Below are 12,888 nucleotides of genomic sequence, written 5' to 3'. Positions count from 1 at the left end.
GGGGAGAGGGGACTAACCGCCTCAGAATTACCACCTCAGACCAACCGCCACAGGACCAACGGTTTCAGACCAACCGCCGCACACTAACTGCCTACAGAAAAAAGTTCTCAGAGGCGGTACGCCGACTCTACCATTCTGACCAGCAGGGGGAGATAACCGATCAACACTTTTCCGTCAGGCTTGAAACCACCAGATGGGACCAAATGATCAGACTAGGTACCGTTTACCTTTGTTTTCCCTAGGAATTTCTCTATTACATCTTTGGACTCTAGAAGAAAGAAAAGGAGTGCTAATTTTTGAGCACGGAAACATACAACGCCCTCCAAGACGATGGAAGTGGCTCATGCCGGAAGTAGCCGAACCACCAATCAAATGGCCTCTCTGGGCTCCAACATGCCATTAATAAAATCTGGATTAAAATAGTACATATATCATAAGGCTGTGTGAGAATTAAATGAGATAATGCATGCAAAACACACCAGGCAAATTTCCAGACATGCAGAATTAGAAACTCTGGGATGGGGCCCAACTATTTTTAAATAAGCCCTCCAGGTGATTCTGAGGCACGTCTAAATTGTGAAAATTTTTGCTTTATGAAGAAGCTGCCCATTCAAATAGCTAATCAAGTTTTTTTGGTCATTATTTCAGAATCAATGACTCCATGGCTTCTGAATTATGTTTCCTGCCTGAATTTTCAAAACCGTCATCTGTTCCTTGAGCCTAACTCCATGGCAAATACAAAGAAAAAGAGACAGAGAACCTGCTCTTGAGGCTTCGGTGTAGGTGATCCAAGAATAGGAAAAGTTTATTAAACCTAATTGTCACAGTATCATTGCATAAACTAAATTAGGTAGGCTAAATCTGAAGCTGTAAGATGCTTAATGGGACTAACAGGCAGGCATTAATTTAATGAAGGCTGATAATTCAGTTCATTTAAATTTCATTTTCCATTATTCATAATAATTACATTACAAGTGCAGGTTCCATATCTATTATCTTAATAGCTCTTTCAAACCAAATACAAAATTAATGCACACTTAAAGTGAGATTTGTATGATTAGTCACAAGTTTGTATGGAAAAAAAAGATGTTTGGATAGAATAAACAAGGTTAGAAAATGGATGATTGTGGTTGGGAAAAAAAGCAGGTGACCAAAGCTTCTGTGTTTATCATCTCTATATTTGGCTCTTAAAGAGTAACCTAAGTGCATACTACTTCACACATATTCACATATTAATGGAGCATGTTCTTTCCTTTTTTGACTCTTTGAACATCCTTTCTTCCCTATCTGTCCCTACCGCTAGTCAGTACAGGACACTCTGGGAGTCTCAGTAGCTTAAGAGAAAAGAAGCAGTGAATATACTGTAACATATGACTGAGCCTCCTTACATTTTCACTACTGGTTTCTCATCCAAATGCTGCTCTTGTTTGCTCCTGGTTAGCCTCCAGCATGACAGGACTGGGGTGCCATGGAATAGGGCTCTAATCATCCATAATAGTTCTCTCTTTGTCATTTAGGGGATTTGATAGGACATTTTCCAGGCCCAGATCACAATTTTTCCCTTCTGGACTGAAAGACATAGAGGGTTTTTTGTTTGTTTGTTTGCTTGCTTGCTTGCTTGTTTTAATCTTAAGGATATACATTCTTATGCTTGAAAAATAAATAAACATTTTCTTTCTTTGCTTCTAATTCCATAGATATGAGCCAGATACAGGAGCTCCAACTTAAACATCAAAATTTCCCCTTAACAAAACAATGGTAAAGAAAAAAAAACAAGTCCTGTACTGAGGATTTTAGCCTATCACTGTTGACAAAGACTCCTTCCTTGACCAAAACTAAAAACTGTATGTATTTAAGCTATACAACATAATGATTTCAGAGTCAGGCTTCTTGGAACCTTCTTCTCAATTAGGCCTCAACTTCAGCCTATAAAAACTTCAACTTTCAGGACAAAGATTTTTACCTCCCTACATTATGAGACTTGAACAAATACTAGCATAGTTTCTATCAGCTCAAGGCATGCCCTTAGAATGATGACCCCAGCCTCCTTAACATACCTGCCTCAGAAAGTTCAACATTGCCAAAAGAATTTCCTGTCTGTTTCAACCAAAACCTGTCTATAGACCCTTGCCTCACCTTGCTTTTCTTAGAGAATTTACAAAACTTGTGATTATAAATCCTTTCTCTGTCCCTTTGAGATGTATCTTCCACAACCCAGAAATATCTGTTTCAAGGACCTGGGAGCCACCCCTTTGAAATGTAATCATCAAGACAGAGCCTCTGTTTTCCAATCTCTATGGAAGGGTAGGATTCTAACTTTGATAAGTACCAGTTAGCAAACAGAAAGGCCCTGATTACATTGATCAACCTCCCTCTGCTCCCCAAATTTCCCTCAATACTTTTCCTTTAGCACACCCCAGCATTTAAAAGCTCCTGCTTTTTGTTTCAGTAGAGTTGAGCTCTAGTTATCTAAAGTTTCTCTCCTACTGTAATAGCCTGAATAAAATCTATCTTGCCACCTTTAAAAAATGTCCAGTTCTGTTTCTCTTTGATGCCACGAATTATAAAGATAAGAACTCTACAACAAGGTTAAGACGTGCAGTCTCAGGGACAACAGGGAAAAGGTCAAATGAAGGTAGACCAAGAATATGAAACTGCATTATTTTGGGGAGGGGTCATCTCAACTGATTTTTTTTAAATTCAGATGCATTTATTCTCATGTATGAGGTTAAAGTAGATACATGTGAAGAAGAGACAAGGAGAAAACAAAATAAGACTTGGGCACATTGTGAATTATCTGGTTGTGGGCTAGTGTGTCCAAACCAGGGCTAAACTAAAGGCATATCAAAATATAATGAATAATCTTATAAATAATAGTGTAGCCAGAAATCCAGTACTGGCTATAATGGAGAAGAATAAAGAGGGGCTCAAGTCCATTTATGGCTTGAGGAGTCTCTGAAAGTCTGACCCTGTCCCAAGAGGATTAGCTTTTATTCTGGGCTAATAATGTTTCATGATGAAAATTAGAGCTTGTTGAACCAGTTAGGCACCCATAATCTTAAGAACACCCAACTTTGGGCTGTCATTGTCCTCTATAAAAATAAACAGCAATGTTGTGAAGTAGAAGTTCTAGTACCAGCTGGTGGTCAAGACTTTAGGAGAGTATGGAGAGTTGAGGAAAGAAGAAACATCTTATGTCAGACTGGAAGGGTCATCATAGCATCCAAATTCACAAGAAAAAAATATTTCAAGGTCTTATGAAATAACCTATTGTAATATTACAAAAGTAGGGGCATCTTTTGACTTCTTTTTGACTAGCTAAGGGGGTGTCTTAATGGTGAGGTAAAACCACAGAAGCTGTTAAGTCAGCCTCCAACTTTCTATTTTCACACTTTTATTCAGGATACTCAGAAAGGACTTTAACTACATTTCTCTATTTCTAATGCTGAACTTCTAGTGGGAAAACCAAAGAAAAATAAGATAAGATGTGAAAATTAATACTGTTTTGTGAAAAATACAGACCAAACTGGTAATTAATATGATTAAATTGTTCTGGAAATCTAGCAAAAAGAGGAAAGAATGAAGGATTCAAGGTGTTGTGAACTGGAGAAAATGTAAAAGAATTATATGTACTCTCCTACAGAGAACCCAAGAAGATTGTTATACAGCAGACAACCTGAGGTGGTTTTGATATGAAGGGGTATTGAGTTTGCCAACCTGCTATACTTTTGCTGTGGTTGCTATGGTTTCAGGCATTGTGACCCAACAAACTCTGGTGTCATACCACAAGGTCATAGGCAGCAGGAAAGGCCTTGGCCCTTCAGTCTTGTCCAACTGCTGACGAAGGTAGCAGCCAGCTGCAGGTGCCCAAGAACTTGGCACTGCCCATATCCATCTAAAGGGGCACATCTCCCTTCTCGGTGGCACATTTTCAGACAAAAGAAGAAAATAACTTCATTATCAAGGTAATGAGTTTGTAAATTTTATTTTTTTATTGTTTTTTAGAATCTGGTCATGAGGGAACCTCTATGCCTCACTCTTTTTCTTTCTAGGCTAGTGATCTCTAGCTCTGGAAAAAGAGAAACTCCCTCTTTTGAGGGTGTGGGAAGCCTTTTCCTAAATCTTTGGGAAAGCCCCAAAGGTCTTGAGGGGGGTGATAAAGGGTAGGGATGTAGTATTATCATGTGAACAATAGCTGAATATAGAAGAGGGAAGAAGAAGAAGGAAGAGGAAGAAGAATGAAGGAGAGAGAGAGGGAAGAGAAACAAAGGGATAGAAAGGGAGGGGAGCAGAGAAAAGGGAAACAGGAAAAGAGGAAGAGGGAGAGAGAGAGAGGAGGAAAGGAGAGAGGGGAGAAGAGAGAGTGAGGGAGAGAGGGAGGGAAAATGGAGGGAGGGAAGGGGAGGAAGGGAGGGAAAAGAAAGAGGAAAAAAGGGAACTAGAGGTCTAAATTGTGAAGGAAGTTGGAGGAAAGGAATTCAACAGCTCTGTAATATTTGGCAAAATGTTTCTCTTGTTAATTAACAAATCCAAGTGCCAAGTACCAAAACAATTCTACTGAACTCATAACTGTGTCTTTCTGAACATGGATCTGAGGTCTTACACAACAAAAATCAGTCAGGGCTTTTGCCAATTTCTTTATATTTTTACTTCTTGTCTGGGGTGAGAGGTGGCATGGGGAATGAAGAAAGTTGGCAGAGATTATTATTCTTTCAAAAATAAAATTAAACATGGTTCCATGGGATCAGGGTCTGGTCTTTCTTCACACATTTGCTTTTTGGTTGTATTTATAGCTATTAGACTGAGTTTTCCCAGCATTCAGAAACTTGTTCTATATGTTGAATCTTATGTGTTGTTTTAATTTAAAAGGTTACTTATTCACTCTACTGTATTGACCTTAGTCTTTTCCAGTGGCTCTATGTGGTAAGTGTTACAGCTATTTACCTCATTTTGCTCCCTTAATATAAGAAAGACTCTGGCTGAACTGGGGTTAACTAAAATTCAATTAAAGGGGATGAGGTGAGTTTGAATCTTTGAAGGTACTCAAGAGTGGAGACAGGTGAGATTTAGTGGAGTTTGGTAGAAATAAATCTCTAAAGATAATCCCCACATTCTCTATACCTCCTTTTAAACTTGCTTCCCAATGAATTATGCTAAAATTACCCTGATGACTTCAGAGAATCTTTTCCCTACTACTCACCCCACCAGTTCCTAGCCTAAACCAATGTGAAACACACAGATGAGTTTCAGGGCCCTCTTATCTAAACCAAGCAAGTTTCTAAAAACCATATAGAAGGTTTTTAGAACCTTTTATTGCACATATATAGAACCTTTAGCACATCCATAACCTTTAAGCACATATATAACCATATACTTTTCTTTGTCTTTCCAGATGTCTGATAATATTGACTGGTTACACAGCCCCAGGGGTGTGTGCAAGGTTGATATCTATAGCCCAAAAGAACGGCAGGAACAAGAACGGAAAGTGGTAAGATACAAAATTACCCCTACCAAGATGTGGAAAGGGTTGCCTTATGAATGCAGATATCCTGCAACCCAGGGTAGACTAATGGGGGGTGATAGTGTCATTTCTCAAGATGCCAAGTTCAGTCAAGTCTGTGGGGTGACCAGTGTGCTTATACCTCACAGAGGGACAAATCAAGGGAGGGGCAGAATGAAGAGTGGTAAAAAAGCTAGGGAGGGAGGACTGAGGGGAGCCTCTGGGGAGGGAGGAGTAGTGGTTGCCTAGTTACCAGCCTCTATTACCTAACCTCTGAAGTCATAATAATGTCACCTAGCTACCAGTAAGTTGCACTAAAGTTGGACTCCTCCAAGAGAACAAAATACCTTATGCTCTGTTTTTATCATGCTCACATTTTTATCATGTTTAAGTATCTTTCATACTAGTATTTATTTAATATGTGCTTCTGCAATGTTTTTAAAAACTGACATTTAAAAATTACCAACACCCTAAGCAATATTATCCACAATATCACAGGTTTGATGTTTTAGTGTGTATTTTTCCTACTAAACAACCAATAAAAAATACACCTATTAAACAGAAATGTTTATTATGTACCACCTGAAGTTTTCTATAGCATCAATAGTAAAAATGCCACTTTTGGGGAACACTGTGGTTATTGAAACTACTCTAACTGGGAGCCAGGGAATTGAGTTCTAATACAAGTTTCACCTTTGAGTTTGTGTCAGTTGGGCAAACCACCTTTCTTCTGACTTTTCTCAATAAACGTGGGGATTGTATTGTGGGCATCTCTGACAGGTAGGTATTCTTATTGAGGAAATACAGTAATGATAAGATTCTCTCTGGCAAATAACATTTATTGAGTACTTACTATGTACAGTCTGCTAAAAGCTTTATATGCACTATCTCAATCAATTCTCATAAGAACCCAATACGGTAGGTGCTTTATCATCTCAGAGAAACTGCAGTCTTTTCTCTAGAATTTTCCTAAATGTATTATCCTACTTTGATGCAGATATGTTTTGTCGATGTGTCCACCCTGAATACGGAAGATAAAGGTTCCAAGGTGAGTATTTTCTCAGAGTTGGAATGAGTGAGAAACTTCTGAAAAGGTTATTAGTGACATCATAATAAAAGAGAAAGGGTGTGGCAGAGGGTAGAAAGATGGAGGAGATTCGAATGAGCAGCTATCATTTTTGAGAAGCCAAAATCTCTTGCTGAGAATTTACTGACACTCTTGATACCAAATCTCATTTTAGAAGGCACTTAAATTGCTGGCAGGGCTGAAAGAATTAAAGCATGGAAGGTAGAATGTCAGAACGGTGAAAAAAAAACTGCCAAAGTTCAATGATTAATGAAATATGATTCTTGAGACTCATGGCTTTGTGAATACCTCTGGGAAGGGTAGTATTTTGTGGAGAGAAAAATATCTCATTCTTCAAAGATTAGCTAGCATTACAAGTTTATTTCTCCTTTGAAAGGAAAAGTGATAAGAGTTATGACATTCATGTTTTTAAGAGGGAGCAGTGGAGAGGGCAGCTTGGTGAAGTCTCAAAAAGCAACTATTCATAAGAATCTGACCCCTTAATTCCATAGGATGCTGGTGGTTCCAGTTCAGGACGTGACTTAGCCCTGGAGCATTTAGAAGAAACAGAAATTATTGTAATCAAGGATACTGAGAAGCAAAACCAGTCTAAGGTACACTTAGCCTCTGAGTCTGCTCCTTCTAATTTCCAGAGCCCAGTTTTGAATCTGAGGACTCTGGTTCAGAAATAGTAAGAAAATTGTTGACAAACAGGCCCCTAAACCTGACTACTATGACATTCTAGAGAATGCAGGCCTAAATTCACAGGTAAGTTTCATGCCCAGGTATGTAACAATGGCCCTAATCACAGAGACTCAGAATGCCCTTTCCTGATTATAGGTACCTACTCCAAACATAACTAACAAAGATATGGGCTTATAAGCAAGATTTCTTATAGTGTTTTTTCTTGCCTTGTAATGGACTTGTGTGCCCCTCATTGCCCAGTGTCCAAAAAGAAAAGAATAAGGATATATGGAGCAGAGAGAGTCCACAATTACCAAGAACTTTAGTTGCCTGGTCCCCAACCTTATTATCTAAGAGATTACATAGACTGTTAGGTAGCATAAAATTAGAAGCAATTAGATTTGCATATTACTGTCACATGCAAGTCCTTTTGTTTTTGTGTAACTATCCTAAATTATATCTGTTAGGCTCCTGGTTTGGGTGGGCATTAGAACCCATGACAAGTAACCTTCACTGTTCTACAAACCTAGAATGGCTGATATTAAAACAGGATATTTGGTTTTAGCCCAAAGAAGTCAAATATTTTCTGTTCTGTGTCCCTATGCTCATGTTAAAACCAGAAACAATATTTCTGGCCCCAGACACACTTGAAGTGATGAGAGTGGCTCTTAAGAAAAAACAGTTAAAAATTATTCCTCAAAGAGTTTTGGGTTCCATTGGGGGGGACTCCATTTTGAAGTCTTAAGAAGGGAGTAAATTATGCTTGATGTTTATTTTTAAAAGCACAGCACATATTTCCCACACATGACACAGATTTCCCTGATTGTAACCTAAGCCCATTTGCAAAATGTTGAACTTATCATAACCTCAAATGCCTGGGAATTCAGTGAAAAGAAAGGAGATGAAACAATGGAGGGAGCAAAGAGGGCAATGGTACGTAGCACTGAGTAGAAGATGTGTGCAATACATATACACATAACTAGACATGTATGTACACATATACATATAATGTGTATACAAATATAATAGATGTATACATGTATATCTCAAGATACATACATGTATATATGAGATATGCATGCATGCATGTATCCGTATTTGTATATATATTTATGTGTGTATACAAATATACATGTATGCATATGTGTGTATATGTGTATACATCTGTGTTTACATATATATGTATACATATATGTATACATATATATGTAAACATAGATGTATGCTATGTACATAGTATACATCTATGTATACACATATATTTGTAAACAATGACTATTCATAAACAATGACTTACATATACAAAGGTATAGATTCAGCTGCATTGATATGCCCACATAAACATCCATATTCACATCCATGCACACAATACATAAATGTACACACACAAGCCTTGATCAAAACACAGTGACCATACAGATTCAGATACAAGCATATACTCTTATACAAGATGGGACAAAAATAGGTTTACAGTTATGAGTACACAAAACCATAAATCTTGAATTATTACTTATTATTTTATTATTTTCCATACAAAAAACTGTAAACCTACTTTTGTCCAACCCTGTAAATATACCTCATGTCAATACACATACATACAAACTTAAACAAAGTGACACGTATTCACTAACACACATTTGAATGCATTAATACACACATTGACACAAATACAGTGACATCCCCATTCATGTATTCACACACAAACTCAAATATGCAGGATGTGTGCAACACTGACACACATTCTCAATTATTGACATAGCATATAATATAACATAAATTTATACCCAATTTATTGACATGCACAGTCGTTATACAATCATCTATTAATACACATATTCATATTTTAACATACACATTTATTAATGTATTATATACTATACATTAACATATTATATATTACACATTAATATATTAATGAGTATGTATGTTAACCTGTGCATTTATGCTTTAACATATAACTGTATTTATAGCTCCATGATACATTCTATTGATTTTGTACTGTAAACAAATACAAAAATCATTCAAATTGACAGTTTTCATTTACATTTTCAGAGACACACTGACATACACACTATCATGCACATATTGGCCCATATAGTAGACATATAGAATAAGTATTGATGTGAATGTGTTATTACACATGCTTACACATAGTCAGCCATACATGTACACTGATATATGCATATGCACACACACCAGCAACACAGACTGACACATTCTCACATCTACTGAGATGTTCACACTTATGAATTGCTATACAGTTATTCATACACATACATAAGAGACACATTGACACATTTTTTTACACATATTGAGATAAGCACATATGCTCAGGTGAAATTGACAAGCTACCACTGGTGTTCAAATGTCTGTTAATGGATATAATTATGTATTAAGTTTCCATGCAAGTTCTAAAGGCCAAATCCCTAATACGTGCAGTTTAGAAAGATATATCTTCTAAATAAAATAAGGGGGGGGAGTAGGCTCCCCAAACTCTTAGGTGTTCTTCTTTTTTTTAGATGGAGGGATCTGTATGCCTTTTTAAACAAGCTCCCTCTAATCCTATAAGTGTTCCAAATTGGCTTCTAAATGATCTCCAGAAGTATGCCTTGGGTTTCCAACATGCACTAAGCCCCTCAGCCTCTACTTGTAAACGTAAAGTAGGAGAGGCAGAAGATGAACATCACAAAGTACCCTCTACAAACTGCTACAGCGTCTATGCTGATCAACTGAACATTGATTATATGGCCAACAGACCTCAAAGCCTACATCTAGAAATGACTGCAGCCAATAATACCAACAATAACCAGAGTCCTTCCACCTCTTCAACAAAATCTAGCACTCATAGGGCAGTAATCTCTCCAGAGGGAGAATGTTCCATGGATGACCTTTCCTTCTATGTCAACCGACTATCTAATCTGGTAATCCAGATGGCCCATAAGGAAATCAAGGATAAATTGGAAAATGGAAGCAAATGTTATCATTATTCAATCTATCCACCCTCTGGGGACAAAGGGAAAAACTGTCCCCGCAGTGCTGTGAGCAAGATCGCTTCTGAAATGGTCCACGATGCTGTGGAAATGACCTCTGCAGAAATCCGGGGCACTGGGGAAGAGGGCAAGGAAGGTGGCCGAAAAACGTTTATGTATAGTGAATTATCCAACAAGAGCAAGGGAGGAGACAAACAGATGTGCCAAAGAGAAAGCAAAGAATTCACAGACACTCTCAGTAAAGGGCTCATGGTTTATGCAAATCAAGTGGCATCTGACATGATGGTTTCTGTTATGAGGAGCTTAAAAGTGCAAACTTCTGGGAAACCAGTTCCTGCCTGTGTGGTCCTGAAAAGGGTGTTGTTAAAACACACCAAGGAAATTGTGTCTGATTTGATTGACTCATGCTTGAAGAACCTGCATAGTGTCACTGGGGTCCTGATGACTGACTCTGACTTTGTCTCAGCTGTCAAGAGGAATCTGTTCAACCATGGAAAACAAAATGCTACAGATATATTGGAGGCCATGCTGAAGCGCCTGGTTTGTGCTATGCTTGGAGAGAAGGAGACTAAATCACAGAGTCTGTTGTATGCATCTTTGAAAGCTGGGTCCCATGATCTCAAATGCAAGAACCAAAGTAAAAATCAAAGTCTTGAATTCTCTACCATGAAAGCTGAGATGAAGGGGAAGGACAAATGCAAAATAAAGCCAGATGAATACAAGTCATTGATTAGTGCTGAAAGAGTCGGTGAACACATCCTCAAGGAAAGTCTGGCCATGTGGAACCAAACACAAGGAAACCAAGGCAAGATTGCTGGCAAAGCATGCACCAATATGGAAGAAAAAAGAGAAAATATCAGCGCTTCCACATATTTGCTGGCAAAAGACTTGATTGTCTCTGCCCTTATGCTGATTCAGTACCACCTGACCCAGCAGGCCAAGGGCAAAGATACACTTGAAGAAGACTGTCCTGGTTCTACCATGGGCTATATGACTCAGAGTGCCCAATATGAAAAGAATGTGGGAGGCCAAACTGCCAAGGCACTTTCAATGAAACATCTAGAGTCTCGTGTAGCTCCTGGGTCATCTGCCTGTGTAAAAGAATCTCAACAGGCAGACTGCCAAAAGTCAGATATGTCAAACATCGTTCTATCACTGATTCAAAAACTGCTCAATGAGAGCACCTGCAACAAGGACAGTCAGAGCACCTTCAACATTGACGAACAATCTGAAGTTGAGAGTAAGCCTTCTGAGTTCAGTTCAAACAAAGCAACTTTCATGTCTGAGAGAGTGGAAGAACAATTCCAGGACAATTCAGAACTTGACTTTGTCAGTGGGACAAAGCAAATGAACCGACAGTTCATTGATCAACTGGTAGAATCTGTGATGAAGCTGTGCCTTATCATGGCTAAGTATAGCAACAACAGGGAAGCCCTTGCCGAGTTGGAAGAACAAGCAGCCTTGGCAAACAACCCCAGTTACCAGGTTGGTGGTCCCAGATGTAATCATGATGGTGCAATGTCACATCAAGCATTTCCTGGGCCAGAAGTCATCGTCAATAATCAGTGCTCAACAAGTAGTTTGCAGAAGCAGCTCCAGGCTGTCCTGCAGTGGATTGCAGCCTCCCAATTTAATGTGCCAATGCTCTATTTCATGGGAGATGATGATGGACAACTGGAGAAGGTAAGCAATGACAAAGCACAAGAAGGGAGATAGAATGGGCAGGGAGAAAAAATTGTACTTAGAGCTCAAGAATAGTCCAAACTACTTTCACTTCATAAAAAGACACAAAAATGATGAACTATTAGTTGAGGCTGTGGGACCTCGAGGTCTGTACATTTAAGCCAAGAGGAGGAGAGTAAGATCAGCTTTGTTTTATCAGTATCCTTTAAACAAACTATCTGGTAAAATATGTTTTAGGGAGGTGGAGGAATGGCAACCCCTAACCTTGACCTAGTAATCAGCACAGACTAACTGAAGGACCCAGCCCTTTGTGAGAACTATTTAGTAAACACAACTGATTCCAGAATTTGGTTTTGATGCTCAAAAGGGAAGTATAATTTTCATTTTTATCTATGACATTAGAGGAAGGTAAAGGAAAAAGGAAAGGAAAGCCAGTCCTGTATCTGTGGCAGCTTTTACTCTAATCTTAGAATCATGGGTGGAAAGGTGGGTTAAAGAGGTAGTTCACTTTATCCATCTGGGTCCCTTCTCCAAAAGTTTCACATGATTCAAACTATCTCTGCTGTCTCCACAGCTTCCACAAGTATCAGCTAAGGCAGCAGAGAAGGGGTACAGTGTCGGAGATCTCCTTCAAGAAGTCATGAAGTTTGCCAAGGAACGACAACTGGATGAAGCCGTGGGCAATATGACTAGAAAACAACTGCTGGACTGGCTGCTCACTAACCTGTGAACTAACAATGCCTTAAACACCTCTGTAGTTACCCCTCCCTGCCCCACAGCAGCATTCCATGCCATCTGGGCACCCCTTCATTAGGCAAGTTGAACAACATGCTACACGATTGTATTTCCCAATACATCTGAGCAGTTGGACTGTGCAAGTATAAGGTGTTAAATAAGCTAGGCAACAACATGAATAAAAAAATAAAAAATGTGTCATTGTTTCCTTAACAAAAATATATCTGAGG

At 38.6% G+C, this 12,888-nt stretch overlaps 1 protein-coding gene across 1 annotated transcript; it reads left to right on the top strand.

Moving 5' to 3' along the window:
* The first annotated feature begins 5,392 nt into the window (after positions 1-5,392).
* Positions 5,393-12,653, top strand: AKAP4 (A-kinase anchoring protein 4). The gene is made up of 5 exons (XM_045860662.1): positions 5,393-5,488; positions 6,498-6,548; positions 7,079-7,180; positions 9,770-11,923; positions 12,498-12,653. The coding sequence occupies exons 1-5, from the start codon at positions 5,393-5,395 to the stop codon at positions 12,651-12,653; spliced, it is 2,559 nt and encodes an 852-aa protein (XP_045716618.1).
* The last annotated feature ends 235 nt before the right edge of the window (positions 12,654-12,888 follow it).

The sequence above is a fragment of the Phyllostomus hastatus genome, unplaced genomic scaffold, assembly GCF_019186645.2.
Source record: "Phyllostomus hastatus isolate PE091 unplaced genomic scaffold, TTU_PhHast_1.1 phas_scaffold_200, whole genome shotgun sequence".
Lineage (NCBI taxonomy): Eukaryota > Metazoa > Chordata > Mammalia > Chiroptera > Phyllostomidae > Phyllostomus > Phyllostomus hastatus.
The sequence above is the reverse complement of the archived record's forward strand: the minus strand, read 5'-3'. Positions and strand labels throughout refer to the sequence as shown.

Coding starts and splice junctions, on each gene's coding strand:
- AKAP4 (XM_045860662.1), top strand. CDS start 5,393: ATGTCTGATAATATTGACTGGTTACACAGCCCCAGGGGTGTGTGCAAG. Junction 5,489..6,497: donor AGGAACAAGAACGGAAAGTG/GTAAGATACAAA, acceptor ACTTTGATGCAG/ATATGTTTTGTCGATGTGTC. Junction 11,924..12,497: donor ATGATGGACAACTGGAGAAG/GTAAGCAATGAC, acceptor CTGTCTCCACAG/CTTCCACAAGTATCAGCTAA.